General features: G+C 53.3%; 7 protein-coding genes across 7 annotated transcripts; 3 read left to right on the top strand and 4 right to left on the bottom strand.

The window, feature by feature from the left end:
• Positions 1-221: 221 nt before the first annotated feature.
• CCOS01_10258 (FYVE zinc finger) lies at positions 222-2,408 on the top strand (the record flags this gene model as incomplete). The annotated part of the gene is made up of 3 exons (XM_060458414.1): positions 222-500; positions 555-577; positions 638-2,408. 3 exons carry the CDS (start codon positions 222-224, stop codon positions 2,406-2,408), a joined length of 2,073 nt encoding a protein of 690 aa, XP_060311579.1.
• A 627-nt stretch (positions 2,409-3,035) lies between these two features.
• Positions 3,036-5,573, bottom strand: CCOS01_10257 (uncharacterized protein; the record flags this gene model as incomplete). The annotated part of the gene is made up of 3 exons (XM_060458413.1): positions 3,036-3,640; positions 3,692-5,408; positions 5,493-5,573. 3 exons carry the CDS (start codon positions 5,571-5,573, stop codon positions 3,036-3,038), a joined length of 2,403 nt encoding a protein of 800 aa, XP_060311578.1.
• A 2,192-nt stretch (positions 5,574-7,765) lies between these two features.
• Positions 7,766-9,430, top strand: CCOS01_10256 (uncharacterized protein; the record flags this gene model as incomplete). The annotated part of the gene is made up of 1 exon (XM_060458412.1): positions 7,766-9,430. The coding sequence occupies one exon, from the start codon at positions 7,766-7,768 to the stop codon at positions 9,428-9,430; it is 1,665 nt and encodes a 554-aa protein (XP_060311577.1).
• A 274-nt stretch (positions 9,431-9,704) lies between these two features.
• Positions 9,705-10,315, bottom strand: CCOS01_10255 (acetyltransferase; the record flags this gene model as incomplete). Its single annotated transcript, XM_060458411.1, has 2 exons — positions 9,705-10,225; positions 10,285-10,315. 2 exons carry the CDS (start codon positions 10,313-10,315, stop codon positions 9,705-9,707), a joined length of 552 nt encoding a protein of 183 aa, XP_060311576.1.
• A 1,264-nt stretch (positions 10,316-11,579) lies between these two features.
• On the top strand, positions 11,580-12,847 carry CCOS01_10254 (D-isomer specific 2-hydroxyacid dehydrogenase; the record flags this gene model as incomplete). The annotated part of the gene is made up of 4 exons (XM_060458410.1): positions 11,580-11,932; positions 11,991-12,043; positions 12,108-12,189; positions 12,247-12,847. 4 exons carry the CDS (start codon positions 11,580-11,582, stop codon positions 12,845-12,847), a joined length of 1,089 nt encoding a protein of 362 aa, XP_060311575.1.
• Positions 12,848-13,268: 421 nt separating this feature from the next.
• On the bottom strand, positions 13,269-14,955 carry CCOS01_10253 (uncharacterized protein; the record flags this gene model as incomplete). Its single annotated transcript, XM_060458409.1, has 5 exons — positions 13,269-13,392; positions 13,446-14,383; positions 14,439-14,689; positions 14,749-14,789; positions 14,846-14,955. The coding sequence occupies 5 exons, from the start codon at positions 14,953-14,955 to the stop codon at positions 13,269-13,271; spliced, it is 1,464 nt and encodes a 487-aa protein (XP_060311574.1).
• Positions 14,956-15,984: 1,029 nt separating this feature from the next.
• Positions 15,985-16,456, bottom strand: CCOS01_10252 (uncharacterized protein; the record flags this gene model as incomplete). Its single annotated transcript, XM_060458408.1, has 3 exons — positions 15,985-16,143; positions 16,206-16,281; positions 16,401-16,456. 3 exons carry the CDS (start codon positions 16,454-16,456, stop codon positions 15,985-15,987), a joined length of 291 nt encoding a protein of 96 aa, XP_060311573.1.
• Between the last annotated feature and the right edge of the window lie 430 nt (positions 16,457-16,886).

Below are 16,886 nucleotides of genomic sequence, written 5' to 3'. Positions count from 1 at the left end.
CCGTCACCCGTGAAGACGAACCACCACCACGAACCACTTGCACTTGCGACCTGCGTCTGTCATCTGCCATCTGCCATCTACACCATCAAACCTCCCCCCCGCCCTTCCAACACACTCAAATCCCGATCCCGCCGAGACAAACCGAGCAAACGAACATCGACGTCCCCTTCTTTCCACCTCCGATTCATGGTCTCGTAGCTATCGTCTTCCCGTTTTCCACGATGTCCGGCCGCAAGCTGGGAGGCGGCCGCATCTTGGGCAGCGGCAAAGGCCTCGCCCCTCCCACGCCTCCCGCTATCAACGGGCACCAACGCACACCCAGTCCCTTTGCTCCCTCAGAAAGCACTCTGTCGCTCAACTCCTCCTCGGCTTCGCCCCCAGTCTCGAGCCCTTTACCCGACTTTGCCCAAGATGTTGGTTCCAACATTAGCGTTGGAGGCCCCTCTAGAGCCGCTACTTCCAGTTCCAAGCTAGTCTGCCCAATATGTGAAGAGGAAATGGTCTGTTCCAACGTTTGTCGTCCATGAGAGAGGCTTGCTAATGGTAAACCACAGTTGACCCTGCTTCAACTCAACAGGTGAATTTGTCTTTGCCTCCTTGCGACACTAAACTCTAGTCTCTGACCCTCCCTCCTCAGACACATCGACGATAACCACCAAGAACTTCCCGAAGTCGAACAAGATGAGGTCCGCACCTGGTTCGACAAGCAGGTGCTCAAGGCCAAACGGTTCCAACCACTGTCTATAATCAACCAAAAATTGCGAGGTCTCGACGTCTTCGAATCCAACGAGTCCCTGCCCATTGCCCCGCCTACGACTGCGAAGCTCATTGAGGGACCGATAGACCCGGACGAGCTCATTACACGATCGCATTGGCAACGACAAACGAGCAACGACCGATGCACCGACCCGACGTGCGGGAAAGGCCTTGGAGCTGTCAATGGAAGCATCAATTGTAGGAATTGCGGCAGGTTATTCTGCGAGGAGCACACCATGTACCAGATGAAGTTGTCGAGGTCTGCCCAGCACGACCCCGTGCGGGGATACTGGGTCCGAGTCTGCGAGACGTGTTACAAGTCGAGAGATGGCTACAACGACCACAACGGTGTCCTGATTGATCACACCTCAACGTTTGCCGAGATGCGACGGAAGAGGGTCGAGAGGCAGAATCTCGAAGTGGCTAGGCTGGAAAAGCGTTTGACCAAGCTGACGCAATTGCTTGCGAATGCGCCCGAAGATGTCACGACAAATGGAGGAAGTCTGCTGTCGCCTGTCGCCGCCCTTGCGGGTCAAAAGAACCAGAGGAAACTGATTGAGCAGTCGGTTGTTACTTGGGAAGATGACGCCTCCGTCACGCAATGCCCATATTGTCAACAAGAGTTTGGATCTTGGACGTTTAGAAGACACCACTGCCGCATATGTGGCAGGGTGGTCTGCGCCGATCCACTTACAGGCTGCTCGAGTGAGGTGGGCTTGAGCATTGCCAGTCGTGAGTCTCAATCTACGGCATCATTTTCACGCGTGTCGCGCCTAACAGTCTCAGCTACGAGCCCTGCGACGGAGAAGCCCCCAACAGCAGCACAGCCTGGCCAACTCAGCATCGACGTTCGCATGTGCCGCGAATGCAATCACACAATATTTGCGAAGCGCGACTTTGCGTCAACCATCTCCCACAAGCCAGCTGACCAGCGAGCATACGAGACATTGCGCCAGTTCGAGCGCGGTATTCGCCAGCTTATGCCCATCTTTCAACGAACATTACTTGCTCTCCAGCCAGAGGGGGACGATGGGGTCGAATCATCAAAACCACCTCCCACACATGCTCAGATTCAGGAGGCTTCAAAAATCAGGAAACGCCTTACCGATGCGTTTACCAAATACGATACGGCCGCCCGTCGACTCCGCGATATGAAAACTACCTCCAAGACACAGCTTCGCTTACAGCAAGCCGTCTACGCTGCCGCCTCTACGTTCCTACATACCCATATGTTGACCCTCAAGTCGGTGCCACAAATCCTACGCTCTCGTTCATCACAGGCTTCTCGCCTCCGAGCCCTGCAGTCTGGCAACGTGAATGGGTCCTCGTCGTCCCTCCACCTCTCGCCCCTCCGTAATCAAGAGCTCGCCGAATCCGAAACAGCAAGCCAGGCAAGCGAGACCAGCACTGCCGTCTCAGCGCTCGAGACGGAAGAGAAGGAGGCTCGTGAGCGCTTGGTGGTCCTGGAGGAGCAGCGCTTCATGGTGCAGCAAATGGTGGACTCTGCTCGGGATGCGAGACGGTTTGAGGAGGTTAGTGCGCTTACGCGCAATGTGGAGGAACTGAACAGGGAGATTGAGAGAGCCAAGAAGTTGGTGGGCGGTGTTGAGGAACGATGGGAGGGCCTTTATGCGTCTGGCCTGGCAAGGTGAGGACTGCCACGACTAGACTGCCTGGGAAGGACGAAAGCAGGGAAGGACTAGTCAGAGAAAAAGAAAGGAAAGAGGAGAAGGACAAGCGATTCGATGCTTTTTTATTTCAGAATCTCACAGCAGCATTGCAAGGCGTTTTGGGGAGGGAACAGACAAAGTCAAGAAGCTTGGTACCACCACCACCCCTGAGATACCTTATTTCATAGGTGGGCAAAACAATCATAAGATAGCTTAGGCATGAGGACGTTTTGGAAAAACTCAACGAGTCTTGAAGATCGAAAAAGACTTGTAATTGTTGAAAGCCTCGTCTTGTATGGCCAAGACGAATAAATAATATCATGATATGCTGAGCTGAGCCTCGCGCGCGCATCTCTTGATTTGCGTTCCCCACTCCCCTCCAACGCCATTGAGTAAAATAAAACCAGGCAAAAGACCACCACTCCTCTTTCGAATATATGAATACTTGCCAAAACGATCGGATTGGCGTGAATAAAAAACAAGGATGCTTCTCCAACATAGGGGTATGACAATATCCACACAAAATAGCTCTCTCTCCTCCTGGGAGCACTTCTCTCTCTTCTCCTTCCATCCTGTTGAGACGCAACACCACACATTAGGTATAGTACCTTAGTGCACCACACCCTCGACACCGCCGAGGAACCGCCTCACACGCTCAACTTCCAACTCGCCCTTTTCGCTCTCCACCGCCCTCAACAGACCATCAACGACAGCATCGACCTGGTCCTCGGGCTCCCCCGTACACATGGCCACCACGCGCCGGTACTTGACCTCGAGGTCCTTGCTCCTCCCCTTGAGCGCACCAGCCATCTTGCGCGTAACGTCCCGTCTTGCCGACACGGCGCTTAACCTCGCCTTGAGGGTCGCCGCCGAAGGCAAAAGGCCGCCTTCGCCATTCGTGCCGGCCGTCTCGAGCGCCGCGCTGAGTTCCGTCTCCCATGACGATGAGAGGGCATTCGTTCGTCCCGCCCGATTCTGTTCCTGCGTGAGGCGCACTTGTTCTTCTTCGCGGGCGTGGCTCAGGTTTGAAACTTTTTGCCGCGCGAGTTGCTGCTTGCGCAACGTTGCTTGCATGGCTTCGAGGTTTCTCTTGGCCTCGCCTAGTTGGGCTGATGTTGTGCGGAGAGTGGTGTGGAGAGACTCGATGACGGCCTGTTTTGACTTCACTTCGCTTTGGAAAGTCGAGCTTGCTTCGGTAAGGAGATGTGTAATCGCTGATGGAATGTCAGTTTGGTGATGTGGTAAAAGGGGGACATTAAACTTACATGAAATAATGTCATCACTGCTTTCCTTTGTCGGTTCACTGCTGACGAGTCCGTTCTTCTCGACATCTCCATTTGTTGCGTTGCCGTTGGCTCCGTTGATGATCTTGGAAGCCTCGTCCGCAGGTTCGCCCCCAATGCCAAAGTCTACGGGCCGCAGACCAGCGCGGTTGGCAATTTCGCCATCAGCGCCGACCTCTAGCAGTTGTGAGATGATGCTTCGGTTGCCTATCCGTGCTGCGATGTTCAAGGCCGTGTCGCCGGCATGATCTTGGGCATTGACAATCTCCGACATGAAGCGAGCGATACCCATTTTGGGCTGTGATGATGGCTGAGATTGTGAGCTGGCTGGAGCGCTCTCTCCCTTTCCATTGGCAGCGAGTTGCCCGTTGGGATTGCTGCCCTGTCGCACGACCCATTCCAGGAGGCTTTCGAGGTAATACCTGCTTGCCGCGTTCCTGCCCTTTACGGCGCTCGTCATGGCAATATGGTGCAAAACGGTCCGTCCCTTGCTGTCGCGAACCTCGATAGTGCTTCCGAGAACATCAAGGAGATCGGGAAACTGTCCTAGGTCCATGGAGTTTGTCACAACACATGCCCTGACCAGAGCGGTCTCTCCAGAGGCATTGACTCGAAAAGGACTGGCGCCTGCTGCAATGAGCGCCCGCAAGAGAGACATACGTGATAACGTAGCCGCCCAGTGTAGGGCAGTGTGGCTTTGCTGGTCGATAGGCATATCCAGTTCAATGGGGGCTAATGTCCGCAGCATCTCATGCTTTGACTGATCCGAGGTTGCTGAGTCCATGAAGAGGCTCATGAGCATGCTACGCTTCGCCTCCGCATCAGGGGACATTTCGAATGGTAAAGGGCTCAGAGGGCTGTGGCCGTCGTGTGGCGGGGCATTCGCTTGAGAGTAGATGAAGGATTCGTTGGGTTCTGTGGGCGATCCGGGGAACTGGTTCTGGTACATCTCCATAGAGTTGTTGTTGTATCCGAAGCTGTCTTGCGGTGTCATGGTTACCCGCTGTCGCTTCCTAGGCGGCTCTGGGCCATCAAACTGCTGACTTGTTTGCTGGGTCGAATAGGCTGAGTCGTTCTGGTTACCGTAGTCGGAAGCGAAGCTTTGCTGTGAGTTGCCCGGGAAGTCATCGCCATTCTGCATAGAGCTCTGGCGGCTGAAGCTGGGCGCCTTGGTGGGTCCGTTACGGCTTCTCGGGCCAGGCGAGTCGAATCGTGCCTTGCTGATAGCAGCGACAGCGTGCGACGCAGTGGTTGAAATATTTTTGAAAAAGGTGCCGTTGAGACCGGCCATGGCATTCGTCCTTGCCTCGTTCCCGGCATTGTACATTCGTTTCCTCTGCGCAGCCATGGCCTGCTCCTTGGTCGGGGTATTGAAGTCTCCTCGGCCTGCCACTCCTCCATCCTGACCCATGTCGTACGTCAGCAAGGGGCGCAGGACCTCCTCTACGCCGTATTGACGGCAGACTTCGACGCCTCGGTCGAACTTGATCCAGGTGCCCTGATATTTTCCGTATCCCCCCTGGACCTTTTCGTGCTCGCCAGTCTGGATCTCCTTTTCGAGTATCTTTGTGCGCTTTCCCTTGTCGACACCGGCCACTTTGAGGATTTGTGTGGCATTGAGCCAGCTGTCTTGCCGCCTGCGCATAACGGCGACACCATTAACTTCCATCTCGTAGACGTCGACACCGGAATAGACGGCCTAGTTGCGCTTGTCAGTGCGACTGTCCAGTATGGTGAACTGCGACATTGGGGTAGCGCGACCACAAGCAAGAGCGGTACTTACGCTGTAAATTTGCGGGGCCTCATTGGCGAGCCTCGAGTCCCCTCCATAGGCTCGGTAGCCGCCCTGAGATTGCTGGCTCATTGTGAAAGACTGTTGGGATGATGGTTGTGATTGCGATGCGGAAGGCATCACTGCTGTAGAAGCGGGATTCCCGCGATTATCTTGGTGTCGGGCGGTGGACAAGGAGGATTTGCGGCGGGAATTGAGGGAGTGGGAGGGTTGGGCAGTTGTGAGGGTGGTCGAAGACATGTGCCAGCGCTAGCACATTGGCAGCGAGCAACCGATGGCAAGGCGATGTGATCGGTAGGCGGAGAGGAGGGGAGAGGGGTTGTAGAGGAACGGAGCTCTATATAAATGAGGCGATCAATCGACGTTGAGAGGTATGGCTTGGCCTTGTAGTTGTAGAGGTTGAGAAGATGAAGAGGTCACAGAGTGGATTTGGGGGATGCGCTGATTCGAAATGCGAAATGCGTGCAACCGCGGCCGTCTTGTTCCCTTGGGTCTTTGGTTGGGGGCTCGTTGTGCGGTGCGTTGCTTTGCGGTGCTTTGCGTTGCGCCACCTTTGACCGGGTGCTTTGTGTGCGTCGTGCTGGGTATCGACTCTCTCAGTACTAGGTATGCGGATGCAGTAGCTATGCCACAGGTAGCAGTAATGACGGATGATGGAAGATCAAAGCAGGGCAGCTGGAGGGACAAGCAGCAGCAGCAGCAGAGTAGAGTCGTGGGTTGTGAGTGGAAGGATGCGAAGGCGAGGTTTGGGTGGTAGGCGGCTATTCTCCAAGGGAGAGAGAGAGGTGTCTTTCGGGTTCGAGCCAAGAGCAGAAAGAGGCGGTGGATTTGAGGTTCAGAAAGGCGCAAAAAAGTGCCACCAAAGGAAGAAGGATGAGGTTGAGATTGGAGCGTCCAGACAACGGCAGACTGGAGAGCAAGTGGATATCTGACAGAGTTCACAACTGCGAGTATTCGTCGCTTTGGTTGCCGGGTCCGAAAATGAAAAAGGGCCCGCGGCACTGGGCCCGAAATGGGAATTTCAATTAACGGTGTTGGGGACGTGTCTGTTTCGCGAGGGCGTGTCTTGCGATGTGAGCGTGTCGCGCGTCTCAATTTACGGCACGCTGTGCGCTCGCTGGCTGGGAACCTGGAAGTAGTGGGAAGGAACGGGGGGAGACGGCTGACTCAAGGGCGGGAACTTGGGAAGGGAGGAGGGGGAGAATTGGTGCTTTCCCATGTGTTAAGCGAGATGCACAGGCCACCATTCTCATGTTCAACGATACATTACCTAAGGTAAGGTACCTTACTAAGGGACCTACCTAAGGTAGGTAAGGTAAGGTACCTAAGTACGCAAGGCAAAGTACCTTGGGAACGTATCTTTCTGACTGTGCGCCGACCTCCAGGATGCGGAAGGTTCCTCCTGGGCCCCTGCTTCCCTTCAACGCGTTCTTGAAAGTGGAAGGAAAGGGCGTGACGCGTCTCACTCTCGACTCACTGGGCAGGCGCTGCTTCCATTCACGGCCACACTTATCAGACCTCTTATCGCGTCTCTGCCACCTCCCCCCCCCCCGCCCTGAGGGGTCATGGAATGGAACCCAAGCATGATTCTCATCTCATAGCAGAATGAGGGGCAGTCAGAACGCTCATGTCGAGTCTCCCACTCATCCGCCACTTCATAAGGCAAGGTACGTACGGAGTACAATACGACGTGTGCAATGCTCTCAGTCACGTATCATCAAGTAACAGCTCACCTTCCCTATTGTTCTCATCAGCCTCTGAGTAGGGACTTAGTCTTGCAATTGGCGTAGGAAGTAAGATAGTGCCTTGGATTTTAGCTTTTAGACAAAAGTCATGTCACTGTTCCTATACATCCCTATATACCTATCTACTCCGTGTCTTCTTACTTGTCTTTGTGAATTCTCAAGTTCAGTGTGAGGTAAGCCGACCGCCAGCCGATTAAAGGCCCCACCTCCGGAGCTTGGGCCAGTCGGACTCAGCCCAGCCGAATCAACGAGCCAACGGGGAGCAGCGGCGCAAGAGGATGGTGCAGGTGCAGGTCCTGTCAGGGCAGTTTCTTGTAAGGTAGCTTGGTGCTCCTCTGCATTGTCATCTGCATGCATCCTGCTCGACATCGCACATGCGTTTCCGCCCGACCTGGCAACAACCACGATGAAGAAAAGACCAGTCTCGCCCTAACCTCCTCAACTTCCGATTGACCTTTCCTCCCTCTTTCGCCGTCCTGTCCGTCCTCTGCGACGAAGGCCTTCACCGATACCGCCGCAATGCAGACTCGAATACCTTTGCCACGGCCAGTGCAGCCGTTGCATGTCTACCGCCACCTGCTGCGCTCTGCCACCTACTTTCCTCCCTCAATACGACCGTTCCTCGATCATCGCATACGGACGGCTTTTCGAGACGAGCGGGACAGAATGGCTGAAAGCGAGCTCAACATTCCCCAGTCCCTCAACTCAGCAGAAGCTCGAGAAAGGGAAGAGGACCGGCGCAAAAAGGTCCTTGCCGACGCAAAACACAAGGTTCCTGTACTCCAGGCTGCTGTTGAAGGCGATCAAGCCCGTCTACGGCGTGTCATGTGGCATGCCTTTGGCCGACTTGGCAAATCCCGCCGCGAGCTTATGGCCTCATTTGTCCAAAAGGCGCCGGACCCCAAGGCCGACCCTGCCAAGCTAGAAGAGCTCGCAAAGAAAAAGGAAGAGCATAAAAAGATGATGGAAAAGCGCGCCAAAATCCATCCTTGGAACCGCGAATACACCTGGGACGAGCCCACGCCCTGGCTTCGGCAACATCTCAGTCCTATGGAAGAAAATTGGGACCTTCCCAAGCTGGATCGATACCTCAGGGCGCAAAAGAGCCACCAGCGTAACACCACGGGCGCTGCCTTTCCTAGAGGCACAATCGGCGATCTTGATCCAGAAAAAGATGTACCCGAGAAGGACGGCTGGGGCCGTCCAGTCGCATTGCGGAGAGTAACGAAACTCACAAGAAAGTTCTGGAAGGCTCAGGCCGACAAAATTATGCCTCCGGTATCCCAGGCAAATTGGGAGTCTTTACAGCAGCTCGCATCCGGAGAGGCGCCTCCTGAGATGTACAGGATGTTGAGACGACGGCCTATCGCCGGCGGCCCCGTCGAAGCGCCTCAAGATGCCATGACTAGCGAGCGGTCTTCGATACTCTCTGGCAACGATGGAGACGAATGGGAATTGCAGGAACCGCGGGAATCGTGGGAGTGGCAGTCGTCCGCCCATATCCCTGTTCGCGAGACTGAACGACCAAGCCAACGAAAGCTCGAATTGCTCACCGGCGAGAAGGACCTTGGACCATATTCGCAAGCACGTCGCCTCCGTCTTGGACACAATGAGAAGACAGACCGAATTGTAATGGAGAATGTCAAACGCCGCGCCTTCTCCAAGCGCGCTGTGCGGCGTGAATATCTCAAGATGTGGCAGGCAACCTCATATATGAAGGGGGGCCAGAGCAAATCGGCCAGGCCTGTGTGGGGTCGCGTGGAATTAGAACTGCCCGTGGTCACTGCGACGCATCATCATTTCTTCGAAGGCGTCGATGCCCAAGGCCGCGTACCGAAACCAGAGCGACACGAGTCTACAAACACGAGCAGTACTGCTGTGCCTGGGGATGAGAAAGCCCAGTCTAGAAGTGCAAAACAAGTCAGTTCTGGTGGTGACGCCGGTGCGACTGGCAAGCCTCGGTCTAAGTCGCCTGATTCCGAGAAGCCCGGAACTCCTGGCGACTTTGTAGCAAGGCCCCGTGACTTTAAGAATCCCAAGCTATCCAGGCCTCCGCGTCAACTCGACAGCACGGCAGGTAGCTTTGGAAACTTCAAGCTCTCCAAGTCTAGAGATCACAGGCAGCGAGACACACGCGACACCAATTCGAGTGACTCGAGGAGAGCATCTTTGACGTCAAAATAGGCGGACAAATTCATTGGTATGACAGACGTCATACCGCCTCTAACATACCCATCAAGCCAAAGGCGCCCAGGGAGGCTAGAAAGCCGAGATATCGAGAGTCCGTGTACTAGAATGGCCGGATCATTTTTCTTACAGGCAAAAGAATGCCACAGATAGTGAGGGAGAGCATCTCAGAAAGGTATCCTCTGGATTAGCTGTGTTGCTGGTCTCATACTTTAACGATGTATTATATGACTGTAACTATTTTTTCTTCTTTCGGTAGAGACTGGCCTCCTCACGAATCAAGCAAGCCAGCCAGCTTCGGCAGGGCGTCGCCATCGACGCGCATGCCAACCCAGTCGTTCATGGCCTTTGCGCCAATGGACTCGTAAAACTTGATACTCGGCTCATTCCACTTCAAGACGGACCACTCGAGCCGCCCGCCCTCCATGGCGACGACCTCCTTGGCCAGCTCGACGAGCAGCCGCTTGCCGTAGCCCTTCTTGCGCTCCGACAGACGCACGTAGAGGTCCTCGAGGTAGACGCCCGGCTTGGCGCGCCAGGTGCTGTAGTTGTAAAAGTAGAGGGCCATGCCGACGCCCTCGCCGGCCTCGTTGAAGAGGAGGAGGCAACGCGCGGGTTTCGACGGCGATGTGGGCTCCGTTTGGGGTTTGCCTGGCGTGTAGGTTGTTTTCTGGGGTGACGAGGGCGCAAAGGCGACTGTGGCGCCGAGGGTCTCTTCTGTGGCAAGGACGCTGTCGAGCTCGTGCTCATAGTCTGCGAGCTCTTTGATAAGGCTTAGGATGGTGGGGATATCTGGTGGGGTGTCAGTCCTGGGCCCCGTCTGCCATGGTTCTGGAGATGGAATGCCTTACCCTCCCGGCGGGCGTGTCGGACTGATGCCATCTTCAAGTGTACAAGATGGTTGCTACTGTAATTCTATGATGGGTGAGACTACGATATGAAAGACTAGCAGAGCCTCAAATATCGTGATCGAGAGGCAGTATTTGTATCTCTACTGTATTCTACAACGTCTCCATAAGATGTTAGAAACGATCGTCAAGGGCGCGCCTCATGTCATGTGGTGGGGGAGCTTGTATGCAAGCCCCTCAGTTGTTCCGGCAGAATTGAGTCGACGTTTTCACCGCCTGCTTGGATGTTTCATATGGGCTCTCATGATCGTACTCATTGGGCTACACGAAGAGCAAGCCTTAATGAGTCTCTATGAGCATCTATAGCATCTCGTTTGATCGATGAAGTGTCATAAATGAAATCGCCAAGAGCATGGGTTTTGGTTGTGGAGTTGAGCAGCGAAATCACACTTATCGTGAATTACAAAGCATCGGCGTATCATTCCGAAGACCCCGGTCGATTAGAGTACACTGTCATATGTCAAGTCATCGATGCAGGTACTGGGAGTGAATGAGAGTCTTCCGTCTACTTCAAAACCCAATGGCGTTCTTATACGAACAAATGTATGAGGCCCGGCGTTTACAACTGGAGTTGAGACTGATGTATGGCGGGAGAACCGTATGCAACACCGCATCTCCTGCCCGTCGCCGACACCGGTCCGGGACGGATTGATAAGTTGATGCTAATACACCCAATGCCGCTTCACAATTGGACCAGGACTGTCCTTATCCTTGCCCAGTGATGATGACATGGACGATGTTGCCGCACGCCATTGACCGAGCCGTCTGAACCCCAAGAGCGCCCTCTCCCCCCCACACAGTTCTACAGTGAGAGTAGTACATAGGAATTAAAGTCCTTGGCTTGGTTCATTGGTGTTCCCCCCACCCCGGCCATCGGTCGCATCGGCGGCTTTCCGACCTGCCTGTTGCGCAATTCGACCCTGCGATGCGCAAAGCAGCTCCCCGCACCCCGACGAATCCCATAAAGATGCCGATGGTGGGATTGAAAGTGCGACGGTTGGAGATTTGAGAAGCTTGGCCTGCTTTACTGTGCGATCATCAGCTGAAACGAAACCAAACCCTCCAATCCCGTCGGAGCTTCTCAGACTCTCAAACTCACACAAACGGCTTTCATCTCATCCCGAGTTTACTTCAGCGTTGCTTTATAAGCTATAAAACCAAGCTTATCGCCCAACTTCCTCTCTCACTCTTGAGATTCTCCCCCTGAGGCGTCCCTCATAAAACAACCCACCACACCAATGATCATGCTCCTCCCGCCACCGAACAAGACCCTCAAGGGTCACAAGCTTCTAGTCCTCTCGCAATTCCCGCTGCCGCAGGAATGGCTTGACAGGGTGCGCGCCGAGTTCCCCGACCTGAAGGTGGTGCATCACGAGCTAGGCTGGGCCGACAGGAAACCGAAAGACAGCTTCAACCATGATGAGTGGAAGGACGTGACGATCCTGCTGACTGGCAGCGCCCTGCCCGCCATCGAGGACGCGCCCAAGCTGCACTACGTCCAGCTTCAGAGCGCTGGCGCCAATCACATCCTCACAGACCCGTTGTTCAAGGATACGGATGTGAGCTTTTGCACGGCGAATGGTGTCCATGGGTGAGATTTGTCGTTCAGATTTCTGAATGAGAGCTTCCTACTGACATGAGAACTCTAGACCTCAAATTTCTGAATGGATCATAACAACATTCCTCTCGTTCCAGCATCAACGTAAGAGATACCCCATCGCAATCGTAGATATTCCCGGAATCACTCATCTAACTTCAACGCCCAGTTCCTAAATACATCGATAACTACCGCTCCGGCCACTGGCAACGCGGCAACGATTTCGTAGAAGACGCAGTCGGCCGCACAATGTAAGCCCCCTCACTCATACCCAAACGCCCCAGGACCCATTTCTCACAAATCCTCAGAGGCATCCTCGGCTACGGCAGCATCGGCAGACAAACCGCCCGCGTCGCCACCGCCCTCGGCTTCAAAGTCCACGCCTACACCCTCCACCCGCGCCCGACCCCCGAATCCAAGCGCGACGACTCCTACACGCCCCCCGGGCTCGGCGACCCGGAGGGCAAGTTCCCTTCCAAATGGTTCTCGGGCGCCTCCAAGGCTGACCTGCACGCCTTTTTGGGTTCCGGGCTCGATTTGCTGGTCGTCGCCACGCCGTTGACGGATAAGACGAGTCACCTGCTCTCGGCCGAGGAGTTTGGCATCTTGGCGGAGAAGAAGACGTTCATTTCGAACATCGCGCGTGGTCCGATTATTAATACGGATGATTTGATTACGGCGCTGGAGGAGGGGACGATTCGAGGGGCGGCGCTGGATGTTACGGATCCGGAGCCGTTGCCTGATGGCCACCCGCTTTGGAAGGCGAAGAATCTGTTGATCACGCCGCATATTAGCGGGTTGTCTACGAGTTATGGGGACAGGGTTTTGGGGATTTTGGAGTTGAATTTGAAGAGGTTGAGTGAGGGGAAGAAGTTGGCTAATCTTGTGAACAAGAGGGAGGGATATTAGGTCGCTTAGGAGGGGATGGGCTGCGGTAGAAGACTATAATTGCGATGAATTGATGAAGTCTAGAAGAATATCACAAATCGTCTCTGTTTTCAGATCATGAGGCAGTGTTCATGTTTAATGTGCAAGCATCGATGTGGCCTCGTATCATCACCATTACCGTCCAGAGACCTTTTCTCGCTCAGATTTCACGCCACATATTCAGGAAAAGACGTATAACTTGTGTTACTCAATTCAACACGTTAGTGTTTTACAACTATCGACGGCATTTGGTTACGAAAAGATCATTCTCCTACGGGAATGCCGCGAAGATGTCACTGGCGTTGCCACTGTCGTCAACGAATACCAGCCTCCCATGAAGTGGAATCTGCTGGTGGTTCCACCTTTACTACCTCTTTCCTTTGAGCTCACCATGACCGCATAATCAGACTGCCGCAACTATAGGCGTAGGCTTCTTCTGGTCAGACGTCTGGTAGCTCGTTGATGGCTGCTCGTCACCAGAAACCGCAGTACTATCACTGTCCTGAGCTTTGCGTATCCTCTTTTCCCTAGCAAAAAGTTAGCTCTTGGCCTTCCACTGCTCATGATCAAGCGAGCTTACCCATGAGAACCTAGCAAAAGCCTCACAACCTGCGTCATGATAACCAGCAACACAACCATGACGGCAGAGTACACATAGCCCTTGGGAAACCTTGGGGCTTCGACGGTTGGGTACACAAACAGCGGAATCCACGCGTTTGTAGATGTGGCGATGGCCGTCATGAGGATCAATGTCAAAGCCCGCTCCTCAATGTTGTGTTTGAGGATGATGTTGGCCCATCCGTACAGCACCGAGGAGACCGCAACCGCAGAGTATGTGGTGCTAAATGCATACCACTTTGCGGCTTCCGGCACGTTCCAGATGGCCAATATGACCAGTCCCGAGAAGTTTATCGCTGACGCCAGAGTGATTGCAGCAGGGCGCCCAATCCACAAGTCTGCGCTAAAGTTGATGAACAGAACGAAGAAGATTCCCAGCCCGGGGCTGAGCGCAGCCAGGTTATTCATCTGAGCTGTGCTGTATCTGCCGAGACTCTTGATCCACAGCAAGAACGCCGCGCTGTTTGCACTGGTGTTGAAGAAGAGTATATCCCAGATGATCAAGACGTAAAATCGCCAGTTCGTAAAGACTCGTTTCAAAAGGTTCAAGGAGAAGGGTGTGCTCTTGACTGATGCGCCAGCCTTTTCCAGACGCGAACGTGCCAGCTCGAGTTCGGACTCCTTCATGAGCAGCTTGTTTGGCTTTGCAGGTGTTCCGGGCCAGACAAAGTATCCGATTACCGCGAGAGGTAGTGTGATGATTGCGTTGATGATGAAGAGCCAGCGCCAGCCGGCTAGGCCGTGGGTCCCGTCGAGGTATGTCACTGCTGCGGCTTGCAGTAAGGATGCTGTCAAAGTGCCAAGGGTAAGACCGATATAGAAGATGCCGCCTCTGCGGCCGATCTCGTCGCTTCGATACCATGAACCGAGGACGAAGTGAACTCCTGGGAAGTACGAGGCCTGCTCTGTGTGTTAGCTTCAATCCAAAACGGCCGAGGTAAAAGAGGAAATTTACTTCGAAGATGGCCACCATGAATCGATATGCCATTATTTCCGCGTAGCTCTGAGCACGGTACTGCAGCAGGGTAAACAGGCCCCAACCCAGATCTAGGGTCGGAACAAGCACATGCATCGGAACTCTTGGAAACAGGTAGATAAACGGCAAAAGACCGACTACGTTGCCCACGACGAAGATGGTCTGGAATTGGACGAGCTCATTGCCGTGGAAGCCGAGCTCATCGGCCATTCCAGAAACGTAGGCATTGTCTATGTTGTTGTTAGCTGCAATGGGAAACCTTCAAATTTTGTCTCGAAGGATCGCTTACTGATGTTGATCTGGTCGATGTACTTGACCCAGTAGATGATGCTGCGGATGTATGGTCAGTCTTGTCGAAGAGACCATGCAGAAACATCGAGACATACAAAGCATATGGTACGATGAGAAAGTCGAGTTTGAGGATCAGTTTCCTCTCCTCTGGGCTATCGGTAGGTGCAAACCAGTGGTACCAACGGCGAACCGACAGAGTTGACATGGCGTATGAGTCTGAAATCGGATTTGGACTTGCAACAGTACCGGAAGGAACTATCGATACCAAAGCAACATCGTCTTTACCAAAGAGTATTTATCGTTGCCACGTTCGACGAAACCTCAGACAGATGATGCTCTGGTAAAGTCGTCAACGCCGCATCGGAGCACATCACCAGCGGCCGTGGGTCGGGGTTCTCCCGATGAGGATCCAGACTCGCGCACCCATGGCAAAATGGCTCGGCAATAAAGAGGATGTAGTTATTTTCCCGATAGCTTATCTGGTCTTTATATCTGCAAGTTGTGGTTGGACGACGACCTTTCCTTTAAATATCGTTTAGACGTCTTACCGGGGTTGTTGGGGATGATGCCATCCTGTGTAACATTGCGCGAGCGGGTACGCGGCAGTTGGTATTTTCTTTCCGTGCAGAAACGTAACTCTTGGTTAGAAGAGATTCTACAGTAAGTTTAAGACCCCGGACTCTGCATCCAAGGTCCTAAGCATCTGCCCACAGTCTCCATACCAAGCTCATTATAGGCTACGAGTTTGCTTTCTGAGCCAAAGATAGTATATTTAAACACCTCTTTATAGTTTGGGCAGGGTTCACTACTTTGCTGTGGCCCAAAGGGAAATAGCCAAGATTATAGAAGCTCAATTGGGAACTATTGATAGGGCATCTTGGTAAGGATCTCTTAAGTCTATTCTGTACTGTAAATTGCCCGATCTTGCCTAGTTTTGTGCGCTTTCTCTTACAAAGAGTCCACAGAGGCTGAAGACTAAACCGGCAACTATAGGAATGAAGTAGTCGTGATCTCAGCAACGAAGAGCCATATGGCGTATAGGGGTCCACAATTGCACAACCACAAGAGGTGAAGCGTTAAAACATACAACTGAAGTCTATTCAAGTGTGGTACATTAATTCACGCATCTCGGGTAAGAGGTACAATCTAGCTCATCTCATTCGAGCAGTGATTTGAGACTAAAAGGCTTGACTACAAAACATACGGCTGATCTAAGCTACCTTAATCAAGCTCCTTACTCGCTACCCATAGCACCGGCAGCAATGCAGGCGTTTGAGAAGCCGTCGCCGTCCATCTGCTTGGAGGGGGAGTTGCAGACACGGTGACCATCGCTGTCGCCGAGCGTGCAGTCGGAGCAGAAGCCGGGGCAGACCTTGTTGGTCACAGCATCGTTCTAATTCGCTCTCAGTTTCTGTGTTTCGAGCACCAGGCCTTGGTCTGGAGTCAAGAGCTTACGGGGAATGCGAAGATGAACTGGCCACTTCCAGAGGCAGTAATGCAATGAAGCTGGGTGTGATGCTTGGCGGTGACACTAATTGATGGTCTGTTAGCCACAAACTTCTGGAAATTTGTATTTCATGCGCCCTGTCGTAAAACAATAGAAGAAGAGAAGGAGTTACGAATGGGCAGAAGAGGATAGGGATAGCGTACCCAGTCGCGGTAGCGAGGATGAAAGTCATCATGGCGGTCACGGTAGAGAACTGCATTTTGAGAGCGAAGTAGTTAGGGCTGATTGCAAGAGAGTTCGTTGAAGTGAGTGAGTGATTCTTGAAGCGACTGTTGACTGTTTGCTTGAGTTATGAGTTGTGAAAATGATTATTGTAAAGAGGAAAATGTAGATACTTAAATAGCTATTGCTTGGCATGTTAGTAATTCATAGTCGAAGGGTTTAACATACTTGAAGCAATCGCCGGGTTCAACTAAATCGGATCTCCAGTGGTTCCCGGTACTGCCGCAAGGCTGAGATGTGCGATGATAATGTTCACGACTCAAGAGAGTGGTGAACTGGAGACAAGGCGTGGCCTGAGCCACGGCAGGGAGCGAATGCGAGAGCGAAAGTGGGAACAAGAGGCAGTGAAACCCACGATTCGACGAATAATTCTGCCATTGCTTTAAGTCGCCCACAATTGAAGCTTT

The sequence above is a fragment of the Colletotrichum costaricense genome (genome assembly GCF_030867565.1).
Source record: "Colletotrichum costaricense strain IMI 309622 chromosome Unknown Scaffold_10.1, whole genome shotgun sequence".
Taxonomy (NCBI): Eukaryota; Fungi; Ascomycota; class Sordariomycetes; order Glomerellales; family Glomerellaceae; genus Colletotrichum; species Colletotrichum costaricense.
Note: the sequence above shows the minus strand (reverse complement) of the source record. Positions and strands in the feature narration are given on the sequence as shown.